Consider the following 27,933-nt stretch of genomic DNA (forward strand, 5'->3'; position numbering starts at 1 on the left):
CAGACTCATAAAATTTGTTTATTATTATTAAAATTAACAACAGACATCAAGTTCACACATGAAAAATAGATTTGTCAAACCTGGAAAAATATAAATTATTATTTACAAAATTTTTATGACAGCCTCAATTTACTCCAAAACAATAATAATGATACTAAAATAATGTTTCCTTACAAAATAATGCCTATTAAGCACTGAATGCGTTTACAGTATATAGACTTTGCCCTGAGGCATGTTGCATTTATTTTGCCTGAAGACTTAAACTCTGACCTGGGGCTCAGTACCATTTCAATTTTGTGAAAACACCAGCCTACAGGCGAAGATAAAGGCAAGATGGACTTTAAACGGTTGAGGATATTACAAAAATGTGCACGTATTTTGGCAATTGAGGCACTTAAAAAGATTTTGTGGCAATTTTACATACAATACATACAATAAGTAAAGTGATACATGTGAACTGCATGACCGGAGGATATACATGCTTTCTGTTGATCCACCTGTCTGCCTCCCTTCTGATCCTAACAAAGAATCTTTTACAATTTCATGAGGTAGAAAAAAAACAAAAAGGCTTCAAAAGCTATAAAACACAATCACTACTGTCTCACATTCTGATAAAGGTTCATGAAAGTTTATAAACACACAAAAAAAATGTTTTAAATGAAAACCATAGGGTTACATGTATGTGGAAATTTAAGTTAATTAAAGTGCCTAATTGCTCTCAGTTGTCTATGGTCACTAAATTCCTTAGTGTATGTACCACAAAATGTTATTGATTGTCATAATAATGAACAATTATCATAATATTATAACAACAGATTTGAAAAAAAAAATGAAATTTTCACATTGTTATATAATCATAATTATGTGACATGGAAACTTAATATTTAGGACCAAAAAAAAAAAAAAAAGGTTCAGTATGGTGCAAAACAAGCATCTGGTTTTCAAACCAAGTGGCCTCCAAACTCTCCGATCCCAATATCGGACTCAACAAAGATAATTTGCTGACACGCATGAGAGTGTGTGCATGTGGAGAAACACAGCTCTGCAGAAAGCCATGTTTGGATAGTTCCAGAAGAAAAGTACCTTCCTCATCGCTCTTCAGTTTATGGTTTGACAGACATGAAGTATCTTCTGGTTGAAATCCTCTGGCTGATCAGCATACACATAGTGTCCTGCACCTTGTATGGCCTAAAAACAATGCAAGGCAATAAGAAGTTTAACATTAGTTAAAAGCAGACAGACACTGACTAAGATTACCAAGAAAATAATCTGTGTATACCAGAAGTGCCATAATAAAATGTAGGTGTTTATTTTGAACCAGTGCCACAGATTGTGACTTAAAATGTTGCAATATTTTCACTTGGCTTTAACATCCCTAATAACTCGAAGATTACACAATGGCCTTTCAGAACTAGAATAATTAGCTCAGTTTTTGTGGTGGTGAGAGGGGTCAGTCTGGAACACAAGCATATTCATTGTACAAAGACTTCTGTTTTTGTTCTGCCTGCCAATTCAAATTGTACTTTTTCAATACTGCTTGCTCTCAGCATTTTAATCTATTAGAATTCATGCAAAAGAACTCCCACTGGAATTAAGAAGTTATTTGTGGAAGCTCCAAATGTCTATGAAATCCCATGAAGGATATCTTGCCCATCATCATGCTCTAACGGGTCATATCATGAGGTCCTGAGGTCCACTAATACCTTTTATTGTGCTAAAAATAGTCATACTGTCAAGTTTCCTTTCAGAATCATCACGTTTGCATGCAGATTAAGATTTGTATTTGTATTTAACTGCCCCATCCTTCAATAATAGCTTCTTTGAAAATCCTACATGCATTATTAAAGAATCACAAAGCAATGTGCTTCACAAACTGTTACATTTTCAACGTTGTAATGTTGCTGTTTGAGCATGAAAAAGGACTGCAAAGTTACAAAGCACAAAGTCCATTTTTATCAGTAAGCGCTGTTTCTGAACTCCTTGAAATGCCTCGATTGTAGTCCGGAAATTAACAATATGTCACAATATTCCTCATTTAAATATTTCCCGCCAATGTATTTGCAAAAAAAGGGGGGTCGAGGCCTTATTGAGTTGCGTTAGTTGTGTGCTGTCACCATGACCATGATTTTTCGATCTAATGCTGTTACGGGAATGACCATTTCCGAAACACACTTGAAAAATACGTTTTTTGAACATTCAAGCATGAAAATATAGGCCTATCCTAGTAGACCCCAAAACAAAATCAATATTTTGTAAAAGTTAAAGTTTTCCTTTAAGATCATATTGAAATAAGGAATAAAAAAAAAAAAAAACGTCAGTCACACATTTGAAACACTGGGATCCTTCAGAAGGATATGCAGGGTTGTAGGTGCTACACACTGACAGGAACTACACAGCCTGGCTTTCTCATTACCTCACTGTGACTAGGTGGGCCAATGTTTTCATTGCTGACATGTAAATGTGGGCAACCATGTGTTCAAATGCATTTCTGTATGAAATCATACAGATCTGTGTGATGTTGCAAAGTTGCAGTATGTTTTCATAGTACATCAAGCTGTTATCGCAAAAGATCAAGAAAAGTTTCTCTGAGTGGCAGTGTGTGCTGAGCAGTGAATGGAGAACTCACAATGATCTCTACATGGGAGTTTGGCCTCATTTCTTTGATTGAATTGCCGGAGTGGCCATCTATGCTGGAGCGTGAGCCATAGATCACCGTAATGGGGATGTCGCTGTGAATCAGGCCAATTCTCTGCAGCATGGGCCTCTTTGCCCAGCCATACGGAATGGTCATGTTTTTATAGGCTGTTTCACCGCTAAAATATTAGGATCATAATAAAAAAATAAACAGCAGACCGTTATGAGAATTTCAACGTTCAGACATATATCAAAGCCATTCACAACAAAAAGCATAAGATAGATAGATAGATAGATATATAGATAGATAGATAGATAGATAGATAGATAGATAGATAGACAGACAGACAGACAGACAGACAGATAGATAGATAGATAGATAGATTTGGTACCTTGGACTTTGGACATTAAGATGGAAGATATATTCTGTGACTCTATTGTCATTAAACATAGCCGCAAATTTCTTTTTGAAGTCTGGTCTCAGAGTCTGCACAAGAGTGGGACCTACAGGACAATGCAAAACACACATCTGAAAAAACTAAAAAGTGAAAATCCACCAAAAATCGATCTATCCAAAAATGATGGATCACCCATAAATTTTTCATCCTATCATTAATTCTTCAGTTCATGTGTCACATGTTCCCATTGTCAGTGACTAATATCCAGCCCCCTTCAGAATCCTACAGAAGTTGATAGAAAGCTCTGCAGATTTCAAGGAATTGGAACGTCCATCACTCACAAAGTTCTACACATGACCAGAGGCGGCTCGTCAGGGGAGGCACAGCCCACTCGAAATTTTGAAAGAATAGTTTAATGTTAATAAATTTGTTGTGTTATGTGTTCAGTATGTGTATTTCTTGTTTTTATTTCATCACTGTGATATGCCGATGTGATTGCTAAGGCGAATCTGAAGACAGAGAAGGGGAGGAGGGGTGGCACAATCCATATCCCGAGATTTTTGCCTCCGTTGGTAAAAGAAAATTAGCCACCAGTCACCAGTAAGTATTTCACTTTCTCAGCATTACAGAGGTGATTAGCCTCTCTTAGTATAACAACCAATCATTCTAGAAAGCATGTGATATTAGTTTGAACTGCTCCCGCTGATAATCTATTCTCGACAACCTAATTATGAATTATAGAAATACTGAATATTTTCCAAAAATGTACCAAGCTACCATTCGAGCAAAAGACCCACGCCTAAGCTTGACACAGCAATCATTATCATTAAATAGCAGAGGGTGCGAGACAGAACAATACTGTAGTATGGATTTCATGATAGGAGAATGAAATTGTATTTATATTGTCTTGCTGTGTATGTGTAATGTAATTTTATTACATCTAAAAGACATTTTAAGCAGTTAATTAAACAAAATAATAATCCGGGTTCTCAGATTTAGTGTGCCTCCTTTATTAAAAAGCCCACCAGCCACCACTGCACATCACTATTGTGTTTTGTTTATTACATATTCTGGATAATTAGATTTTTTTTTGGTATCTTTCAGCTCTTAATAATAGTATAGTACTCTCAGCTCCATTTAACACTTTTCACTATGCTAGATGGATAGTTCACCCGAAAATTTTTATTCTGTCATTAATTTCTCTCTCATGTCGTTCCAAACCCGTAAGACTTTCGTTTATCTTCGGAACACAAATTAAGATCTTTTTGATGAAATCAGAGATGTCTGTCCCTCCGTTGACAGCTACGCCACTACAACTTTAACCATTCAAAAAGTTCAGAAAGAGATCATAAAACGAATGCATATATGAATTGAGCGGTTTAGTCCAAATTAGTTTGTAAATGTATTGTAATTAGAGATGCACCGATTACAATTTTCTGGGCCGATTCTGATTTCCGATTTTTCATTAAGTTTGACCTGCCGATACCGATTTTAGCCGATTCCGATTTCATTTTTTCTAACCACTTTACAGCACACACAAATATTTTTTTTTTTTTTTTTCTGTAATAGAACATTTTACAATTTGCATAGTTCACACACATCTACAGTGCAGTGTTATGGAAGAACCATTTCCTTTTCACATTCAATATCCAATATATTTTTTATATATGTATTTAGCAAACTAAACGTCTGTATGAAAACAGGGAATGGCAATAAAATAATATATTAATAAAAAAATAAAAAAATATAGCCTTGCAGTATAAAGATATTTCTCAAAGCACACACACGGGCCTATTGCAATCTCTTGTACAAACTGAATCATAAAACAAGTTTAAATGGGTACATTTTCTATAAATATTGGTCTTCTTTTCTGAAATAGCCTACTCCAGTTCTTGTTAAAACACTCAAATTCTGTGCATTTTGGGCACTTTTTTGTGAAACCCTATTTAGGCTATTTTGTCCATCAAAAGTGTGCTTTCCCTTTAATTGAGCGTGAGCAGTGCAGCAAATAGACTCGGCGCCGAAACACGCGCTTCACTGCTCGCGACGCTCCTGCTTGACGCTCACGCGCTGCTCCTGCTCCCGTTGTGAATGCACTCATTGATTAACACGCACGGCGAAAAAAAATACGCGCTTGCGGTCTGAAACGGCAGTAATTCACGAGGTTTTCTACATGTGTGTTCCGTGTGCACGTGTAATGCTGATGTTGCGCGATGTTAATCATGCGGCGCCCGAGTGCATTTGACCGGCATAAAATCGGCATTTGTCAGACTGACCGGCCCATCACGTGAAAATCGGCCAATTCCGGTCACCAGCCGATCAATCGGTGCATCTCTAATTGTAATGTACAATAAAGCGACCTTGTAATGTACATGTAAAGCGACCTTGAGATACGGAAAGGCGCAATAAATAAAACTTCTTCTTCTTCCAATTTTCCAAAGAGACTCAATCGCTTTATTATATGATGAACAGACTGAATTTAGGCTTTTATTCTCATATAAAAATTCATCAACTTGCACATCAGTTGTGGTAAATGGAAGCTCAAGTATGCTTGCAATGAGGTTCATTCTCGTGTTACGCAGCACTTTGAGCTTCAGTAAGAACCAATGAGGTTCATTCTCGTGTTACGCAGCACTTTGAGCTTCAGTAAGAACCAATGAGGTTCATTCTCGTGTTACGCCGCACGTTTGAGCTTCAGCAAGAACCAATGAGGTTCATTCTCGTGTTACGCAGCACGTTTGAACTTCAGCAAGAACCAATGAGGTTCATTCTCGTGTTACGCAGCACGTTTGAGCTTCTGCAAGAACCAATGAGGTTCATTCTCGTGTTACGCAGCACTTTGAGCTTCAGTAAGAACCAATGAGGTTCATTCTCGTGTTACGCAGCACTTTGAGCTTCAGTAAGAACCAATGAGGTTCATTCTCGTGTTACGCCGCACGTTTGAGCTTCAGCAAGAACCAATGAGGTTCATTCTCGTGTTACGCAGCACGTTTGAACTTCAGCAAGAACCAATGAGGTTCATTCTCGTGTTACGCAGCACGTTTGAACTTCAGCAAGAACCAATGAGGTTCATTCTCGTGTTACGCAGCACGTTTAAGCTTCAGCAAGAACCAATGAGCTTCATTCTCGTGTTACGCCGCACGTTTGAGCTTCAGCAAGAACCAATGAGGTTCATTCTCGTGTTACGCAGCACGTTTGAGCTTCAGTAAGAACCAATTAGGTTCATTCTCGTGTTACGCCGCACGTTTGAACTTCAGCAAGAACCAATGAGGTTCATTCTCGTGTTACGCCGCACGTTTGAGCTTCAGCAAGAACCAATGAGGTTCATTCTCGTGTTACGCAGCACGTTTGAGCTTCAGCAAGAACCAATGAGGTTCATTCTCGTGTTACGCAGCACGTTTGAGCTTCAGCAAGAACCAATGAGGTTCATTCTCGTGTTACGCAGCACGTTTGAGCTTCTGCAAGAACCAATGAGGTTCATTCTCGTGTTACGCAGCACGTTTGAACTTCAGCAAGAACCAATGAGGTTCATTCTCGTGTTACGCAGCACGTTTGAGCTTCAGCAAGAACCAATGAGGTTCATTCTCGTGTTACGCCGCACGTTTGAGCTTCTGCAAGAACCAATGAGGTTCATTCTCGTGTTACGCAGCACGTTTGAGCTTCAGCAAGAACCAATTGGGTTCATTCTCGTGTTACGCCGCACGTTTGAGCTTCTGCAAGAACCAATGAGGTTCATTCTCGTGTTACGCAGCACGTTTGAACTTCAGCAAGAACCAATGAGGTTCGTTCTCGTGTTACGCAGCACTTTGAGCTTCTGCAAGAACCAATGAGGTTCATTCTCGTGTTACACAGCACGTTTGAGCTTCAGCAAGAACCAATGAGGTTCATTCTCGTGTTACGCAGCACGTTTAAGCTTCAGCAAGAACCAATGAGCTTCATTCTCGTGTTACGCCGCACGTTTGAGCTTCAGCAAGAACCAATGAGGTTCATTCTCGTGTTACGCAGCACGTTTGAGCTTCAGCAAGAACCAATGAGGTTCATTCTCGTGTTACGCAGCACGTTTGAGCTTCAGCAAGAACCAATGAGGTTCATTCTCGTGTTACGCAGCACGTTTGAACTTCAGCAAGAACCAATGAGGTTCATTCTCGTGTTACGCAGCACGTTTGAACTTCAGCAAGAACCAATGAGGTTCATTCTCGTGTTACGCAGCACGTTTGAGCTTCAGCAAGAACCAATGAGGTTCATTCTCGTGTTACGCAACACGTTTGAGCTTCAGCAAGAACCAATGAGGTTCATTCTCGTGTTACGCCGCACGTTTGAGCTTCTGCAAGAACCAATGAGGTTCATTCTCGTGTTACGCCGCACGTTTGAGCTTCTGCAAGAACCAATGAGGTTCATTCTCGTGTTACGCAGCACGTTTGAGCTTCAGCAAGAACCAATTGGGTTCATTCTCGTGTTACGCCGCACGTTTGAGCTTCTGCAAGAACCAATGAGGTTCATTCTCGTGTTACGCAGCACGTTTGAACTTCAGCAAGAACCAATGAGGTTCGTTCTCGTGTTACGCAGCACTTTGAGCTTCTGCAAGAACCAATGAGGTTCATTCTCGTGTTACGCAGCACGTTTGAGCTTCAGCAAGAACCAATGAGGTTCATTCTCGTGTTACGCAGCACGTTTGAACTTCAGCAAGAACCAATGAGGTTCATTCTCGTGTTACGCAGCACGTTTAAGCTTCAGCAAGAACCAATGAGCTTCATTCTCGTGTTACACCGCACGTTTGAGCTTCAGCAAGAACCAATTGGGTTCATTCTCGTGTTACGCCGCACGTTTGAGCTTCTGCAAGAACCAATGAGGTTCATTCTCGTGTTACGCAGCACGTTTGAACTTCAGCAAGAACCAATGAGGTTCGTTCTCGTGTTACGCAGCACTTTGAGCTTCTGCAAGAACCAATGAGGTTCATTCTCGTGTTACGCCGCACGTTTGAGCTTCAGCAAGAACCAATGAGGTTCATTCTCGTGTTACGCAGCACGTTTGAACTTCAGCAAGAACCAATGAGGTTCATTCTCGTGTTACGCAGCACGTTTAAGCTTCAGCAAGAACCAATGAGCTTCATTCTCGTGTTACACCGCACGTTTGAGCTTCAGCAAGAACCAATGAGGTTCATTCTCGTGTTACGCAGCACGTTTGAGCTTCAGCAAGAACTAATGAGGTTCATTCTCATGTTACGCAGCACGTTTGAGCTTCTGCAAGAACCAATGAGGTTCATTCTCGTGTTACGCAGCACGTTTGAGCTTCTGCAAGAACCAATGAGGTTCATTCTCGTGTTACGCAGCACGTTTGAGCTTCTGCAAGAACCAATGAGGTTCATTCTCGTGTTACGCCGCACGTTTGAGCTTCTGCAAGAACCAATGAGGTTCATTCTCGTGTTACGCAGCACGTTTGAGCTTCTGCAAGAACCAATGAGGTTCATTCTCGTGTTACGCAGCACGTTTGAGCTTCTGCAAGAACCAATGAGGTTCATTCTCGTGTTACGCCGCACGTTTGAGCTTCTGCAAGAACCAATGAGGTTCATTCTCGTGTTACGCAGCACGTTTGAGCTTCAGCAAGAACCAATTGGGTTCATTCTCGTGTTACGCCGCACGTTTGAGCTTCTGCAAGAACCAATGAGGTTCATTCTCGTGTTACGCAGCACGTTTGAACTTCAGCAAGAACCAATGAGGTTCATTCTCGTGTTATGCAGCACGTTTAAGCTTCAGCAAGAACCAATGAGCTTCATTCTCGTGTTACGCCGCACGTTTGAGCTTCAGCAAGAACCAATGAGGTTCATTCTCGTGTTACGCAGCACGTTTGAGCTTCTGCAAGAACCAATGAGGTTCATTCTCGTGTTACGCAGCACGTTTGAGCTTCTGCAAGAACCAATGAGGTTCATTCTCGTGTTACGCAGCACGTTTGAGCTTCTGCAAGAACCAATGAGGTTCATTCTCGTGTTATGCCGCACGTTTGAGCTTCTGCAAGAACCAATGAGGTTCATTCTCGTGTTACGCAGCACGTTTGAGCTTCAGCAAGAACCAATTGGGTTCATTCTCATGTTACGCCGCACGTTTGAGCTTCTGCAAGAACCAATGAGGTTCATTCTCGTGTTACGCAGCACGTTTGAACTTCAGCAAGAACCAATGAGGTTCATTCTCGTGTTACGCAGCACGTTTGAGCTTCTGCAAGAACCAATGAGGTTCATTCTCGTGTTACGCCGCACGTTTGAGCTTCCGCAAGAACCAATGAGGTTCATTCTCGTGTTATGCAGCACGTTTGAGCTTCAGCAAGAACCAATTGGGTTCATTCTCGTGTTACGCAGCACGTTTGAGCTTCAGCAAGAACCAATGAGATTCATTCTCGTGTTACGCCGCACGTTTGAGCTTCAGCAAGAACCAATGAGATTCATTCTCGTGTTACGCAGCACGTTTGAGCTTCCGCAAGAACCAATGAGGTTCATTCTCGTGTTATGCAGCACGTTTGAGCTTCCGCAAGAACCAATGAGGTTCATTCTCATGTTACGCAGCACGTTTGAGCTTCAGCAAGAACCAATGAGATTCATTCTCGTGTTACGCAGCACGTTTGAGCTTCAGCAAGAACCAATGAGATTCATTCTCGTGTTACGCAGCACGTTTGAGCTTCCGCAAGAACCAATGAGGTTCATTCTCATGTTACGCAGCACGTTTGAGCTTCAGCAAGAACCAATGAGGTTAATTCTCGTGTTACGCCGCACGTTTGAGCTTCAGCAAGAACCAATGAGGTTCATTCTTGTGTTACGCAGCAGGTTTGAGCTTCAGCAAGAACCAATGAGGTTCATTCTCGTGTTACGCAGCACGTTTGAGCTTCTGCAAGAACCAATGAGGTTCATTCTCGTGTTACGCAGCACGTTTGAGCTTCAGCAAGAACCAATGAGGTTCATTCTTGCGCGCCAAGCAGGTTCGGTTAAACTTCTGTTTATGTTCAATGAACAATGTTAAAATGTTTAAATTAAATCTGTTCATCATATTCACGATCATGTCTCTTCAGAAAATTTGGACTAAACTGCTCTATTCATATGGATAAGTTTTACGATCTCTTTATGATCTTTTTGAAGCGTAGTGGCTTACTTTAGCTGTCAGTGGAGGGACAGAAAACTCTCAGATTTCATAAAAAAGATCTTCATTTGTGTTCTGAAGATGAGTGAAGGTCTTACGGGTTTGGAATGACAATGAGTAATTAATGACATAATTTACATTTTTGATTGAACTAGCCTATGCCTTTAATATCCATTCCACATAATTCTGTAGATTTCCCTAAGAAATCAGCCCATAAAATGTGAAAGTCTGAAGAAGTTTCTGGGTATGAGGTTTTGGTTATCCTAAAATACTGGATACTTTTATACTAAACTAGGACTCAAGGACACTGAGATGACATCATTTTTGGATCTATCTGAAATTCATATACAACAAAAACAAAAATAAACATTATCAGTGTAGAAAAAAGGAAAAGAGAGAAAGAGATATGAAATATGTTCTCAGATGAGATATTAAAAAGCTAGCTTGGTAAAATATGAGTGGAATATCATTAATATTAATCTATGAAATTCAAAACACAAATTTTCAGATCCTTGATAATTCTAGGTTTTTTTCCAAAGCCAATTTGTTCTTGCAAAACAATTGCAGCATATACACAGAAGGCAATGTGATTAAGGTATGCGATATGAGACGAGTATGACGTATGAAAAAAGACATGCTCCAATTTCTGAGTGAATCATTTCAGTGAAATTGCAAGTGCGACGTCTTGGCTAAATCTGTCCCTGGTTTCATTACTGACAATCTTTATCACATGGTGTTCCACATCATTTAAGATATACAAGCATATCTTGAGCCTTAAGCTGTAATTTCTCTTTTTCTCATTAATACTTTTATTACGTTTGATTTGCACTCTCAGATTAGAATAAATCTTACCTAAAGGTCCAGCCAATCTGAGACCAGCGAGGGGGTTGAATGGGCTCAGCATTGCCCCTACCGCTTTGATCCACACAGGAATGGGCCTATCTTGGTCTCCTGGGTCAGGACGTTCTGGAAAACCCCATGGTTCCACCAAAATCAGGTGCTTTACTCTGGACAGTGGGTACATAGAAGGACATACTGTAACATATCTGTAGCATATTTTCAATTGAATCACAACTAAATGGACTTACACCAAGCTACAACTAGTTACACTGACCAAATGTAATTTTTTAAGCCCCCATGTGGTGAAAATCCAGCTTTTAATGTTGTTTAGATGTCTTTGTGGTGTTTTTAATATGCTTTAAGACAAACCATGTGCAAATTCCCAAGTCAACACCCTTGCTGAGTATTTTCTCCTTAAAACTGCAATGAACCAAAGGCAGTCTCAAAAACACGCTGGTGTTTCTGATGTCACAAACTACCTTGTAACCAATCAGGTCAACGTGTGATCGCCAACGAGTGGATCTCTGAGCTGGTGTGAGTGAGCGGAGGCGGGGCTCATTTGCATATTCATAGAACCACGTATACTAAATGAGGCAAGGGTGTAGAGTTACATTCAAGCTATTTTAAGGCATGAAGAAAATTCAATTTTAAGGAAAAAACTTTTAAATATCTCACTTTGGTGATCAAAGATAAGTTTTAAGGAATACGATTATTGACTAGAGAGGGGACTTTAAAAGTAATCTGTGTTCATCCTGATACAAAGAGACAAAGAAAAAAAAAGCGAAAATATGGAATATGCAGTAACTCTAATGCTTGTTGAAATCAGATGCTAACAAAAATAGTTTCAAATCAAATGCTGAGGTCAAACTGCTGACAGATATAAAGGTTGTGGGAAATGGGGAAACAGGAAGGATGTGAAAAACAGTGTTCTGCATTCAGAGCCACAGTTACAACACGACACAGAAGTGAGCTTCTATTCATCAAGGGGCTGATTTGAAATCAGATTTAAATTTGTATTAAGGTAAGACACAGGATACAGAATGGCAAATTATAAATTAGAATTTATAGAAGTAGAACTACAATGGGGAACAAAAATCTAAGAAATAAATGTTTAGTTTTCAATAATGCAATTAATTTTTCTGTACGAATTATGCAGAAATATATGATCTCATTCACATCACATGGGGTATTTCCAGAAACATTAGATAACATTAATAATTGTTATGGACCATGGAGGAAACAACACTTCGTTTACACGCTGCTCTAATATACTAATTTACATGTGTCAATATTTATTTTATATTATATTTGCTTAATGTGTTAATTGTTTTAGCAGTTAACTTAAGTAATAAGCATTCAAATTAGATGTGATAAATGTATCTAGGCAGAATTAGTAATAAATAGGCAGAATTAGTCAAAATTAATAATGTAATTTGTTATGTTTTGTCTTAAAACTAATGTAATTCTCTGTTGTGTCTGTGGTAAATTGCCAATTCATTTCAAATTCAAATTCATGAAATGCAAGGCAGCCAATTCTCAAATTCGGACATTTGTTAACTCTGCCAGGAGTATCATTAAAATGTTTATGATTATCAAAAATGCAACAGCCATTCATCAATCAATATGATTGTAAATCAATCAAAGACACTCTACTCTAATGTATAGATATTTACTTATTCATTTTTGTGCTTGCATAGTATTTAATCCCTCACTCAATTAGAGGATCATAATAAATATATATTTCGCTAAAGCTGAACTCTTTTCTGTCTTTTTAGTTACAAACCTATCTGGGTATGTGATTGCGTAGGAGGCAGCCAGATATCCTCCCAGGTTATGGCCCAACATAATCATACTTTCCAGGCCCAGTTTCTTCCTCCACTGTTCGATGGACTCAACAAACTGGAGCTCAGCCTCCTGGGCGTCCGAGCTGAAGTGAGGTCTGCTGCTCTGGCCAAAGCCCAGCAGGTCGAAGGCGTAAACGGGCCTCTGCTGAGCGAGAGAGTCCAGGTTCAAGGCCCAAAATCCCACACCGCTCCCAAATCCATGCAGCAGAACCAGAGGGGTTTTATTTTCCACTGGCCCCTTAAATACCAAAGTCCACAGTCTGTTTTTGTCAGATATGTGAACAAACTGCCTGCAGAACTTGCTTGTGACGTCTGAAAGGAATAAAAAGGAAAGGTTTCTGTATTATAAAGGGCACAGAAAATGTATCTGCAAAGGTTACATCTTACCAGAAAATTATATATAATATATATATACACACACACACACACACACACACACACACACACACACACACACACACACACACACACATAGTTTGACGCACACATACACTAGGGTGGTCCTTATTTTTAAAGTCTCCAATTGTCATGCTCTTAACCCTTCAAATTGTTCCTTTATATACTGTAAGAAAATACAGCATGCCAATTTTTATGGCAGTAACATAATAATTACTGGTAGCTCAATAGCTTTAAACTTTCTGAGATTTTGATGATTTTCGTAAAAACAGATCATTTGAATTGGTATTGTACCTGGCTAGTAAAATTCCCAAAAAATCTCCATAAAAGCATCTATTGCACCATATATTCCTAAATATGTATTTTAGATACAAATCTCAGTTTACTTATTGTAGAAACTAAATCCAAATTAATCCATCCATGACCCGGTTTGGCAGATTTACCTTTCCTGGTGGAATCAATACATATTTCTATTGATGATCACCTTGGTTATTGTTTGGGTTTAGAGCACATTTTTTGGTTTAAAAAAATTACATTACGTTCCTTGAAATTGACCCGGAACTTTGGCCGAATCAAGCAGATTATCAGGAGGCACAGGCAACCATACATGCAATGAAAGTAGTCAATGATCACGCCGAGAGAGGAGTGGCTCTGATTCAAGAATACAATGGCTATCTCACACACTCTGAAGAACAATAGCAGTTTCTCCTTCATGTGCTGGAAGATCACCGACGGATCTATCCAGACTGCAAAAAGTCAACACTGGCTGCTGAGCATCAGAAATGAGGGATTGTTGAAAACGTACTCGGTTACTAACGTAACCTCGGTTCTCTCTAGAGAGAGGAACGAGTACTGCGTAGAATACGCTAGGGGAAAATCCTTTTCCACGAGAATACTGAAGCCAAAAAAATTATCCTTTAATTTTGTATTAATGTAAAACGCGTTGCGGCAGCATACAGACATAGGCGAGGCAGCTCGCGCGCCTATTGGCTGGTCTGCTGGCAACTGCTTAAGCCTATCGAGCGAGACCTAGAGTGACGTCAGACCCAATGAGGGCGCTTCGCGCCCTCTGCGTCACGTCCCGCCGAAACGGGCGTGGCTTAGGTCTATAAATACCGCTCGCAGGCATTATTTCTCTGGTTTTTCATAGTCGAAGCAACCAGAGCGCGTGCAGGCACGGCAGGATACGCAGTACTCGTTCCTCTCTCTAGAGAGAACCGAGGTTACGTTAGTAACCGAGTACGTTCTCTTACGAGAGATACTCTCGTACTGCGTAGAATACGCTAGGGGAACCTACTGTAAAACGCCGTGCGTGCTGGGATCTGATACCATAGACTCAAGGGCGACAGCCCGGAGTTCATACAGTACATAATCACCCAGGGGACCCACAGGGAATCCTGGAAGAAAGGGGGGTTAGCCACTATCTTCCTTATAGCAGCATAGAGCAAGGATTGCAATACTCAATAGCTGCATAACTGACAGCGCCAGCTATGAGATTTTGGCCATACTAGACCGACAGTAGTCTGGCCTGTAGTGCGGGAACCTCTAGGTTGTAAAACCTTATAAATGTAGACGGAGAGGCCCAGCCTGCCGCCATACAAATATCTTGCAAGGCAATCCCACTTGACCATGCCCACGATGAAGCCATGCTTCTCGTGGAGTGCGCTTTGACACCCAGCGGGCACTGCATGCCCTTGGTTGTGTAAGCTAGCGCTATCGCGTCCACTACCCATCTGGATAGGGTCTGTTTCGAAGCGGCTTGTCCCTTAGAACGTCCGCTGAAAGAAACAAATAGCTGCTCCGTCTGTCTGAAAACAGACGAGCGAGACACATAAGCTCTTAACGCCCTGACTGGGCAAAGGGAGCTTTCGTCCATATTTCCTTCAGTGACCGGCAGGGCAGACAGGGAAATGACCTGTGCTCTGAACGGTGTATTGAGGGATTTAGGAACATAACCGTGCTTAGGTTTGAGTATAACTCTAGAGTCATTCGGCCCAAATTCCATGCACGTCGCGCTTACTGAGAGCGCGTGTAAGTCCCCTATGCGCTTCACTGAAGCGAGAGCCAGAAGAAACGCCGTCTTGAAAGACAGGTGTTTAAGATCAATCTCCTGCAAGGGCTCAAATGGATGACCTTTCATGGCTTCCAGTACCGTAGAAAGGTCCCATATAGGGACTGTGGGAGGTCTGGGAGGATTCAGTCTCTTAGCTCCACGAAGGAAGCGAATAACTAAATCATTCCTTCCAATAGACTGGCCGAGCGTGGTCGAAGAGAACACTGCTATGGCCGCTACATAGACTTTGAGCGTGGAAGGGGACCTGCCCTTATCCAACAGCTCCTGTAGGAAGGAAAGAACCTCCGTCACACCGCAATACAGGGGTGACACACCACGAGCTGTGCACCAGCTAGAGAACACTGACCATTTTGAGGCATAGAGACGTCGCGTAGACGGAGCTCTGGCCTGTGTGATAGTGTTTAGCACTCCCTGTGGGAGGTCAGCGGGTACCCGTTGATGGCCCACACATGGAGGGACCACAGCTCTGGGTGAGGATGCCAAATCGAGCCGTTGGCTTGAGAGAGGAGATCCCTCCTCAGAGGCACTGGCCACGGGGCGGTGCTTGCTAACTGCATCGCGATTGGGAACCAAGGTTGGCTCATCCAAAGCGGGGCTACAAGCAGCACTGAGCATCCTTCTTCCCTGACCCGTTCTATCACCTGAGTCAGGAGGGAGACGGGGGGAAAAGCGTAGAGAGGACGGCGAGGCCACTCGTGGGTCAGCGCGTCCTTGCTCTTCGAGAAAAATTCTGGACAGTGAGCGTTTTCCTGAGACGCGAACAGGTCTACTTCCGCTCTGCCGAATTTCTTCCACAGCAGCTGGACTGTCTGTGGGTGCAAAGACCATTCTCCTGTCGGAACTTGGTTCCTGGACAGTCTGTCTGGTCCTATGTTTAGGAGCCCTGGCACGTGCGCTGCTCTCAGCGAGAGCAGGTTGCTGCGGGCCCATATCAGGAGGCGCCTGGTTAGCCTGTACAGAGTCAGGGACCTGAGGCCGCCCTGGCGATTTATGTAGGACACCACTGAGACGTTGTCTGAACGTATTAGCACGTGGTGCCCCTGTATGAGGGGACAAAAGCGCGTGAGCGCTTTGCTCACTGCCAACATTTCGAGGCAGTTGATATGTAAGAGCTTCTCCCGCTTTGACCATAGGCCAAAAAGCGGTCTGCCCTCGAGCAGCGCTCCCCATCCCGAGGTGGATGCGTCCGTGGACACCACCATCACTCTCGAGGAAGTCCCCAGGCTTACACCTGATTGGTACCAGTCTTTTGCCTCCCAAGGTTTCAAAGCTGCAATGCATGCTCGATTGACCTTGACGCGAAGCTGACCGGAGGCCCACGCTGAGCGTGGTACTCTCTTTCTGAGCCAGAACTGCAGTGGGCGCATGCGCAGAAGGCCCAACTGGAGAACTGAAGATGCTGAGGCCATCAGGCCGAGCATCCTTTGAAAGGCTTTGAGAGGGACTATCGCGCCGCAGCGGAACGCGCCGGCTGCGCGACGAATGTCTAGTGTGCGCTGAGATGACAGGCGTGCTGTCATTAGCAGCGAGTTCAGCTCTATTCCCAGAAAAGATATAATCTGTCTGGGGAAAAGTGAGCTCTTCTCCCAATTCACTGCGAGACCGAGATTCTCGAGGTGATCGAGTAAAATGGTCCTGTGCTCTACGAGCTCTGAGTGAGATTGGGCTAGAATCAGCCAGTCGTCCAGATAGTTCAGCACTCGTATGCCCCGTAATCTGAGGGGTGCGAGCGCTGCGTCCATGCACTTCGTAAATGTACGGGGTGCCAGGGACAAGCCGAAAGGACTGTGTACTGATATGCCTGGCCCTCGAAGGCGAATCTCAAAAATCGCCTGTGACGTGACGCTATCTGTATTTGAAAATACACGTCTTTTAGATCTATTGACACAAACCAGTCCCCCTGGCGGACGTGCGCGAGGATTTTTCTGGTTGTGAGCATCCTGAACTGGCGCTTCATAAGCGCTCTGTTCAACTGCCGCAGATCTAGTATGGGTCTGAGACCCCCGTCTTTTTTGGGCACCAGGAAGTATCTGCTGTAAAGCCCCCCCTCGCTTTGAGCTTGAGATAGGGGTTCTATAGCCCCTTTGCTCAACAGTTTCAAAATCTCGGCTCGAAGTAGATGGGCTACTTTCGATTCTACCGTGGTCTCGACGCGCGCCATGAAGCGGCGAGGGCGTCGGCGAAACTGCAGCGAATAGCCTCCTTTTATGATGTTCAGCACCCATCTCGAAACCCCGGGAAGCTTTTCCCACGCAGGTGCGCGAGTAGCTAGGGGCCGGATGCGAAGCGCGCTCTGATCGGCTCGCGATACAGCGGCTTTTGTGTGCTTTTGTTTAGCTGAGAGGAGGAGGGCTGGGCTAGTTTCATGTCTGTGTGTGGGCGTGGGCGCGGAGCGGCGGGCACGTACACCACCTTTACAGCATTGCTCGCGTGAGCAGAGCATATGCATACGGGTCCTGTATTCACAGGGACCGTGAGACATGTGGGAAGTAGCGTTAGTGGGCACTGGGTAGTGGGCACTTTTGCTACATTTGAAGCGCAATCGATCTGAGTCGATTTTATGTGCGCGCGCCCTGTGTGAAGGGCTGTGCTTGTGTGTAGGAATGGGCGCTGAGTAGCGGGCATTTTTTCTACACATGAAACACCGTCGGCCGTGGCCGGGACACCAGAAAATACACTCTTTAAGGGATTTATCTGGGTAGCCGTAAAAACGGCTTTTGTGTGCAGGCAAGCGGGTAATGGAACCGGCTTGTTGGCTGCTAAATACGCTGGACCAGTCACATTTCCTGGAACTGGACAAGCTTTGGTGGAAGTCCGGCCGCAGCGGGACTTGGACACCGTCGCTTTCCTAGGCGTGCTAGGATGATTTCGGGGCCTCTGGCTTCAACACAACCTTCTGCCGCGGGCCACGCGGGGCGGGGCGGCGGCCGGATGAGCGAGAGCGCGGTCTCGAGCTCTGGGCTTGGCGGCGTTGAGAAGAGGAGGCGGCGGGCGGAGGCTTAGGCTGTGAGCTCTGAGCAGACGGTTTCGCACGGCCTGCTGCAGAACTGGAGCGCTTCGGGAGGAAGTGCTTCATGGCCTGGGTCGCTTTCTGCACCTCAGCGAACCTATCGGCGAAATCTTTGACCGAGGTTCCGAAGAGGCCGGCAGGGGAAAGCGGCGCGTCGAGGAACGCGGTGCGCTCCGACTCAGACATGTCAGAGAGCGTAAGCCACAGATGTCTCTCAGACACGGTGAGCGAGGCCATGCTCCGTCCGATGGCCTGTGCTGCTGACTTGGTGGCGCGAAGAGCGAGGTCTGTAGCGCTCCTCAAGTCCGGCACACAGATTGCGTCAGGTCCTTTCTCGTCCAGCTGGCGGAGGAGATCGGCCTGGTATATCTGAAGCGTGGCCATGGTGTGCAACGCTGACGCGGCCTGCCCGGCGGCGGAGAAAGCGCGGCGGAGCAGGGTTGACGTCGTGCGGCAGGCTTTTAAGGGCAGCGCCATCTTAGCACGCCGTCCAGCGGAGGGCGGGCATAAGTGCGCTGCGATAGCCTCTTCAACCGGCGGCAGGGAGTGGTAGCCTCTGTTCTTTGCGTCGTCAACAGCGGAGAACGCCAAAGAGACAGAGGACCGAGTCCTGGCCGAAAAAGGGGAGTCCCAAGATTTAGCGACTTCTTCATGAAGCTCAGGAAGAAAGGGCGCTGGCTTGGATGCAGGTGAAACGCGCTCCCCAGGCAGGAAGTAGCCGTCCAGCCGGTTATGAGCAGGCTGCTCAGGCGTAATCCACTCGAGGCCGAGGCTCGCCGTGGCCTGAGTGAGCACGCGCATGAGCTCCGCCTCAATGCTCGCTCTCTTTCCCGTAGAAGCACGGGCAGGAGGGGTGGGGTCCTCAGAGCCCGCCCAATCCTCACTGCCTGATGCTATGAGAGAGCAGGAATCCTCCTCTCGAAGCAGCGCGTCGATCTCATCAGCGTCATCGACAGAAGCGGCGGCAGACCGCGGCCGCTGTCCGTCCGTGAGCGAAGCTGATGAAACCGGAGAAGCAGGCGGGCGCACCGGCGAGCTTTGACGGCTGAGAGAGGGCTCCGGGATCCGCTGAGCGCGGCGCTTCTTACGGCGCGGCACAACAGCAGGTGTGGGCGCAGTCTCGGTGAACAGTGCCAAGCGAGTCCTCAGAGTCGCTAAAGGCAACAGCTCGCAGTGATGGCAGCCGCCATCAGCGAGCGCGAGAGCTGCGTGTTCTTGACCCAGGCAGGAAGCGCAGATGACATGGCGGTCCCCGTCGCTGAGTGCGGCTCTGCACGAGCCACAAGCAGGCATCTTGAAAAAGACGCAGCTCTTTTAGATAGTGTGAGTCGCGCCGGCGAACACACACACACAGTGCAATGAAAAGGATATAGGCGCTGGATAGCGCAGCAGGAAGGCGATGAAGGCGGCGCGGCCAGCAGCTTCTTCGACTCGTCCCGCTGAGGTGCTCCTTCAACAGCGCGGCTTCTTCTCGGATCCAGCGATGTGAGTTGCTTCGCTGAAGGATGAAAAAATCAGAGAAATAATGCCTGCGAGCGGTATTTATAGACCTAAGCCACGCCCGTTTCGGCGGGACGTGACGCAGAGGGCGCGAAGCGCCCTCATTGGGTCTGACGTCACTCTAGGTCTCGCTCGATAGGCTTAAGCAGTTGCCAGCAGACCAGCCAATAGGCGCGCGAGCTGCCTCGCCTATGTCTGTATGCTGCCGCAACGCGTTTTACATTAATACAAAATTAAAGGATAATTTTTTTGGCTTCAGTATTCTCGTGGAAAAGGATTTTCCCCTAGCGTATTCTACGCAGTACGAGAGTATCTCTCGTAAGAGAACTTAGTGCTTTTTTTGAGATTGTTGTCATTGTTGTCATGTCAGTGTTGCTCTGATTTCAATAAAATGTAGTTCATTTGCAGCATCTTTTAATATTACTTGCATATCACAATAACGGTGCACAGCTTAACATACAGTAGGCAATCTTCCACATGATCGAGCTACCTCTAAATATCATTTTTTTTGGTCAACATTTTTGCATATTTCTAATTTTGAAGTTAAGAGGAACAGTTTAAGAGGTTAAGACACTAACATTTTGCAAAATAAAAATTAAAAATTGGACTTGATAAGGACCACCCTAACATACACTGTCACAAATATGTATGTGACAAATATGAGTATATATTCATACTAAAACATACCAAGTTAATATCAATAAGTTTATTATCTTCACTCTTTAAATATATATTTTTACCTATATAAATAAAACAAGCTAAGCATTTTCATATCTAGTGCAGACCTTATTTTATTACAAGTAAAATTCTGCTAAATGCACTGTGAATGATTACTTAATTTAATTACATTTTTTATAAAAGTATTTTATTAGTATTTAGTATTTATTAGTATTTAGTATTTAATAAAAATGTGAAAAGTATAATCGTGTGTGCTTTATTAGTTTAGTCAGATTGTGTGTGTCAACAATTGAGTTAAATTAAGATGAGACCACTTTTTAGCGCAATTTTCCACCGGACAAAATTGCGATTGTTAACTCATGATTTCTGTTCTGTGCGTCTGTGCGCACCGATCTTGCACTTCTATCTACTCCTCAACCAGACCACCTAGAGACTTTGGGTTTTCGGCATTATGTTAAGGAAGGTCTAATCTCGGGAACGCACAAAAAAAATCCAGGAAAAGATTTACTATCTCTTAGTGTTGTGATCCCATGAGGTGAGAAAATTGCGCTAAAACACTCACCGAGTTTTTATAACTTGTTTTGAGTAATCAATGCAGAAATCCACATATGTTTGGCAAAGACTATTTGTATGCAAAAAGCATTAAATGTCATTTACTCTAAGAGAAAATAGCGGTATTTCTTTACCCTAAGTGTGCACATTGTAGTTAGATGCTATTTATACTTAGTGCAGCAGTGGCATATACTATTTACACCTCAGTGTATTGTAGTAATTATAAAACAGTATGCAATAATAACAACATAATGGATGGTGCCATATTAGGACATTACTTGTCCTTATCCCTAAAGCACACCTCTACACCTATGTTGGAGGTTCATACTAAACCTGCTGATCAGTAAATGTATCCTCGAAGGTCCAGTAAAGAAACCATGGTTTTGAGTGTGGTAATATGAGCTACATGTGTCGTGGTTGAGCTCGTCCGTAGTTCCAGCACATCGATCAAACGATCATGAGGACACCACATCCAATTTCAATTATAGGTCAATTAAAAACATGTTGAACACTTTATTCCCACTATTAAAAAGGCAGATTCGAACTTGTGTTGGTCGCATAACCGTACACATCTGAGGGTATGTTTACAAGACAATGATGTACTAAAAAAGGAAATGTTTTTCCTTTGAGTTTTTTGCGTACAGACAACAACGTTATCGAAAACGACTCAAAATGCTGTATTCTGCTGCTACGCCAATAGTTGGCGCTGTCACTTTGTAAAGAAAAACTATGCGCCTATAGATTGAACACATGATGATGTCACCATTTTCACAAATTCGCGTTTGTGTAGTTTACATGGAGATGATAACGGTATCGTTTTAAAGGGTAACTATGGTATTATGCGTTGCTTTTCAGCGCGGGCTGTTTGGAGAAGCCCATTTTACCTAGGCTAAACGAAATAATCTAAATAACTATATAAATGCTATGCTAACTAGATGCTAATATACGCTATCCTGATCGTTTTCAATACTTGCAATTCCAACTCCTGAATCACTACATTTGTTTTGACAGAACAAGATGCTTTTATAACAGGGGCTGCCAAGGGCATGGTTAGCTTGTACCAAGGGCATGGTGAGCTGGTGCCCTCTCACATCACAGGGTACCAGCACCACAACTTCCAGTAGGAAAATTCAACTGCAGTAGCCACCGTTCAACCTGAAGAGGGCAGCACTTAGACATTTTTGCGCCATATGTTGTAGAATTAAAACACTTTATACCCAAATGTCAAAAAATGTACTCGAATCAACGAACAGCACTAATAAAGCCCCAGTCTTACAGATCATTAACAAAAAAAAAGATGTTTTAGGGTTTAGTTACCTTTTAAAAAACTTCCACTTTGAAACCTGTTTTCAAAAGTTTGCGTTTTCAGGCCCCCAAAACACCGTTGTTGAGTAAATTAATGGCCAAAACGAATAAAAAGTTTAACGTTTTTAGTTAAAAATGGTCTTGTAAACGCTCCCTTACTCTCCACACCACTGCTCCTGTTTTCAAATGGGTTTCTTTTGTAGTTTTGTCTCACTCAACCAGACAATAGTGGGCAGAGCTAGTGTAAATAGCCTCTGCCAACAAGGCAAAATTCAACTATTTGATTTTGGTGTAAATAGACACTCCGGACATTTTTTACAAAGGGTTCACAAACTTATTATTACCACTCTGTATATTGATCATTGAGACAATTTGCAATACCTAACAAAAACTTGAAAAGTTTGGAGTTTAAATTTTGATTTGACAATGGTTGGTGTTACTCACAGTGCAGCATCCTCTCTTCAGCTTCCTTCAGTTGGCTCTGAGATGTTGGGCTCCAGGACGGCAGCCAGTCGGTAATCCACCATGACCTACAATAAAATTAAATGTGAGCTTCTCATTCTTATTTCACTTAGAAAGAAACCAACATGAGATGGCTGAAAATGTTTGTTCTTTACAACAACAACAATTAGGCTAATGATAATAATGACAGGTTAAAATCTGCTTTCAGAGCAAAATAAATTCATTAGGCTAATTAATAAATAACATATACAGGAAATATTAAGTAGGCTTTCAAATCTGCTTTCAGAGGACACAAGCCCTTAGACCTTGAGGAATTACTTCATATAACTTATTGGACATTGTAACAGAATTGTACATTACAGTGTCCATGTTAGGCTACACATATTATGTTAATGATATATTGAATATGTATTCTGTATATGTAGTTGTGCTCATCCTGACAAAATAATCACATATTAATAAGTAAGGTGCAATATGGCTAAACTTCCAAAAACTAAATAGAAACCAAAACTAATTAGTACTATACACCTGACTGTTGCTATGTACAGTGAAATTGCCCTAATTTACCATGAGGTCATCAAGAGCAATGACAGGAGCAATGACTGATTCATGATTATTAAATGAACAAATCGTTGATTAGCCTACATGTTTTTTTTTTATATATTGATTATTTAGACAATTAATGAGAATCTCTGATACTATTATCTTGAGACAAAATACTTTATTTAATCAACTTGAACAAAACTGAATAGGCCTATGTTTTTCAGTGCCAGCATAAAATACCCACTTTGGCCAAACAATGCCACTGAAACACTACAATTTTTCATAAATAGGAGGGAAAAGATTTTTGGTAGAATTTAAATTTGATTTAGAATATTGGTTCACATTTAGTATAGCCATATGTTGCTAGGATTACAATGTAGGTTATGTAATAACATGAACACTGTAAGTGACCAAAACTTAGAGGCACTTGGTAGAGTTAGTTTATGAATAACATTTGGACACATTTTACCTCACTGTCTTGTCCAAGAAAGAGAAAACACTGTAGAAGAGACTACGAATACCAAGAAACATCAGTACACGCTGTGCCAGTCTAAAGCCAAGAGAAAGTGCTGTCAATCAAAGACATACTGTAATAATTGTATTACAATACAGGCAATTCATAATTTAGTTAGAAATCAGTTTTGTATTAATTTAAAGAGTTTGTTAATAAAAAAAGAATTGGCAGACAGAAATAATTGTAAGAAGTAAATAGCCTACATTAACAACAACCGTTTTATTGATATACACTGACAGTACACAAACAGTTCGCGTACGGCGTGCAAACGAAAACAAATAAATCTAACTAAACAACAACAGTAGGAACGCACATATAATTCACACCATTTAAACATTTTTAAGCAAATGTGTGCTTAGAGGGTCACTTACCCAGTGTCCGCTAACACTGTCTCCTCAGCCATGTTTTCGAGACAGTGCTGTTCACTGTTCAGTTAGACAGAGAATTGTGTACATTATGTTCTTATGAGTCGAATCTTTTATTGAATCAGTTGAACAAGTTAAAAAAAACGGACTGAATTAATGTCTCCTTCATAATGGGCAGAAACCAGAAACCAGAAACCCGAGTAAAATGATAGTAGGAGCATTTGCAGGGTGATTAACTGTTGGGATAAAAAAAAAAGTAAATTGTCAGATACAAAAAAATGATAAAAATAAAATATTTGTGGAAGTTTAACCTCGCGTGAGTACGTAATCGTGGAGTAAAATAATCTGATTTCTTTTTAACCAGTTCTTTAAACAAATTGTTGAACCAATTTAGGCTGAATAGAATAGTATTCTCTACTGTTTCTGACAATCACTTACTAACTTCTATAAGGGCACAAAACACAATAACACTTATACTGATATGCATTGCTCTATCTTGTTATATAGGCTACACATAAGCAATAGTGTCCATTGTAGCTGTGAAAACTGCTTACACATAAACTAATTTAATTCGAAGATATGCTAGTGAAGCTTAACGCACCCCAGATCGCGATATGTATGTATCTGGTTTACGAATCAATTCAGACTGGTTCATTACAAAGAACCGGTCCAAGAGAGTCAACTCACTCACGACTCGTACATCACTAACAATGATCACGTGACAAAACGTCAACAGTGAACTTTGATCGGGTCTTCTCAGCTGTCTACTGATAATTATCAGCGTTAAATGTTCAGTTCAGAAGTCGTTTTCCCTGCACACGTATTGTTTGAAGGCACAAATATTTACATTTTCTTTATGTTAAAACGCGATAATGGAAACGGCGTATGCACGAATAACTAAGCGGATATATTTCAAGCGCATTTACTCTAGGTTCTGTCTGCATTTTTTTATATCAGTGTTGATAAATCACTCACTGTTGACCATGCATGTGTTTGTATAACAGGTTTGAACGGTGGGTGGGTGTGATCTAGAATTAGGGCTGTGTCATCTCGATGACGTGGAGGAACTCAAGTCAGCCTTAACTTTAAACCTCTCCTGCTCATACACTTGAATTATACCCAAACCCAATCAAGGTTTTTAGCTAAACTAGCTTAAATGGGCGTCTGAAGTGCAGGACTGACGTCTGTTTCGCGTTCCGGACAGCTGATTGCGCGTGCAACACTGTGAGTAGACAGTTTACATGTCAGTGGGGTATCAGGCCTGTCATGCGGTTTTGTGTCATTAATATGTTATTTTACAAGCGTTTAAGCATTGCAAAGTGGTAAAAAGAGGTTACATTTTGTAAACCTTCCGTATAAATGTGACTGGGATCACATATGCTATTCTGTCTTTGTATGTTTCCTTGTCGGGCATGGCATGCGTGTTTAGCTCCGCCCAGTGATCTGTCAAAGCGTCCAAAGAAAAGAGAGATTGTGTTTTTCATGTTTACTGTAATAAGAATCACATGCTGTGTTTCCAGAGACATGTCCAAAACACCGGGATAGTCTTCCAGGTTTAGTTTCTTTAGGTTTCCGTTTTTTGTTTTTTTTTGCCACACCTTTTCGTGCAGTTACTTTTCAGGTTTTTATCTGAACTGCATATTGCATGTTTATTGATGCATGTCTTCAAATTGGTGATGTTGGGTAGAACATAAGGTTTTGTTAAAGAGTTTATTCAACCTTTTTGAATAGGCAGAGACAATTCATTTGTATAGATACATGGGCTAAATGCATTATTAATCACATCAGACAATTTGCAGTATAAAAGCAGGCAGACACAATATACAAAACAGTGTGTTTTACACACACATTCGCTTTGTACGTTTTTGGGGACTTTCCATTGACTTAAGTTGTTTTTATATTGAACCAACGCAATTTTGATCTCCTAACCCTAACGTTACCCCCAAACCTAACCCGTATAGAAAGCTTTTAGAAACATATTGCAAATATATGTGTAATATAATTTAACACTAACAATGAAAATTTGATTTTGAAGAGAACAAGTACCCCTTGCATTAATATTTTTATGTAGGTCTTTCTTAAAATTGTTAAAGAGATAGTTCACCCAAACATGAAAATTCCGTCATTAATTACTCACCCTCATGTCAATCCAAACCGTAAGACTTTATATGATGGACAGATTTAATTTAGGCTTTTATTCACATTACGTTCACTGATGTGAACATACACAGAAGCTCAACAGAACCTGCTTGATGCTCGAGAACAAACCTCATTGGTTCTTGCTGAAGCTCAAACGTGCTGCGTAACACGAGAATGAACCTCATTGGTTCTTGCTGAAGCTCAAACGTGCTGCGTAACACGAGAATGAACCTCATTGGTTCTTGCTCGTCAAGTGAAAGCTCCAGTATGTGACTTTGGTATTTGACCACAAGAGGGCGCAGTTTCCAACAATAACAAAGGCGAAGCTTGATGACGCTATGAAGGAGGTGACGATGGGAGATGTGGTTTATAATGCGTTTTCACCATCTAGCGATGTATCTAAATGGAATTAATGAATCATGATCACGGATGAGGTAATTTATTCGTTTTTGTATTACCTGTATGTCTTATCGTATTATTTTATGTCATCATAATTAATGAACTGCAAGGGACGTGAAATGTTATGCTATATTAGGCTATCCCGTTACAACATACAGCTATTTGTCAAATGATTTGTTTGGTTAATGTTGTGCAGTTTTACGTTTTTTATGGTTAATGCCGTGTTGTTTAACGTGTTCAAACCAATATCTAAAAGTAAATTTGAACGAACATTTGCAAGTAATGACTAAATATTTTTTTTAACATCATCTCCGATTGTAATTGTACTGCCATAATCTCGGTCACCACACGTGATAAAAAGCCTTACCAAAGTACAAAGAGCAATATAACTTTGTTTATAAGTGCTATTATTGACAGTTGCATGTCTTACCTGTCTCAATACACTCGCGAGAGAGTCTCTGACAAGTCCAGACGCGCAGCTCTCTCCATTCTCGAAAACGCCTGCCGATATCCGCAGTGATATATATCCGGGTTTTATTCCTCCGTTTGTCACACAGTCCGTGACTCCGCGTGTATCCGAATATGGACGCTTTCGTTTTGTTGGCACTTCAATACTCGCCAAAGAGTTCGTGATCCATAACAGCTATAACCATACAGTCTATGGCTATAACGCTTTAACCACCACTTCCGCATTTTACCATGCGATATTCCGGTGATGTGGGTCATATTTTTTATTTTATTCCTTTTTTTATTCTTTGTCAGATGTCTTTATTGTTTATTGTGATAAGAAAAAAACCTCAATAAAGTTGTAAAAAAAAAAAAAAAAAATCCGGTGTGGTGGAATATCCTATCACATGGTCCACACCGGAAAGAAGGATAGAGAGAGCGGACATTGCGTCACTGAGGCGCGACATTTCTTTTCCGGGACGGCCAGTTATTTAAAATCGGAATTTCTCTGAAATAAAAAATCTTTGGAGACTTTTGAGATATTGTAAGTACACAACTGGAGGAAATATATCACACTGTGCAAGTTATTTTTGGAAATTTTATTACAAAATCCCTACATATTGGAGCTTGAACATGCTTGAGCTTCCGTTTACCACAACTGATGTATGAGTTGATGATGTGAATAAAAGCCTAAATTAAATCTGTTCATCAT

At 42.0% G+C, this 27,933-nt stretch overlaps 2 protein-coding genes across 3 annotated transcripts in view; one reads left to right on the forward strand and one right to left on the reverse strand.

The window, feature by feature from the left end:
• On the reverse strand, nt 1–27,283 carry abhd5a (abhydrolase domain containing 5, lysophosphatidic acid acyltransferase a). The gene is made up of 9 exons (XM_081389678.1): nt 27,205–27,283; nt 24,243–24,296; nt 23,827–23,907; nt 22,797–22,882; nt 12,777–13,149; nt 11,006–11,160; nt 3,027–3,138; nt 2,627–2,813; nt 1–1,188 (listed from the first exon to the last, which is right to left on the reverse strand). The coding sequence occupies exons 2-9, from the start codon at nt 24,272–24,274 to the stop codon at nt 1,099–1,101; spliced, it is 1,116 nt and encodes a 371-aa protein (XP_081245804.1). The 5' UTR covers nt 24,275–24,296; nt 27,205–27,283; the 3' UTR covers nt 1–1,098.
• Nucleotides 24,971–27,933, forward strand: part of ano10a (anoctamin 10a) — a 50,833-nt gene continuing 47,870 nt past the window's right edge. The window contains exon 1 of one of the 2 annotated variants that reach the window (XM_081389676.1): nt 24,971–25,460. The gene's annotated coding sequence lies outside the window, so the exon portion shown is untranslated. The remainder of the gene's footprint in view (nt 25,461–27,933) is intronic. The other variant, XM_081389677.1, reaches the window with a different exon arrangement.

This window comes from Scardinius erythrophthalmus, assembly GCF_964197995.2.
Source record: "Scardinius erythrophthalmus genome assembly, chromosome: 16".
Lineage (NCBI taxonomy): Eukaryota > Metazoa > Chordata > Actinopteri > Cypriniformes > Leuciscidae > Scardinius > Scardinius erythrophthalmus.

Excerpts from the sequence above, each read along its gene's own strand:
- abhd5a (XM_081389678.1), bottom strand. The coding sequence starts at position 24,274 with ATGGCTGAGGAGACAGTGTTAGCGGACACTGG. Across the intron at positions 22,883-23,826 it reads TTCTTGGACAAGACAGTGAG|GTCATGGTGGATTACCGACT; the intron begins GTAAAATGTGTC and ends ATTTTATTGTAG. Across the intron at positions 11,161-12,776 it reads GCAATCACATACCCAGATAG|AGTAAAGCACCTGATTTTGG; the intron begins GTTTGTAACTAA and ends CCCACTGTCCAG.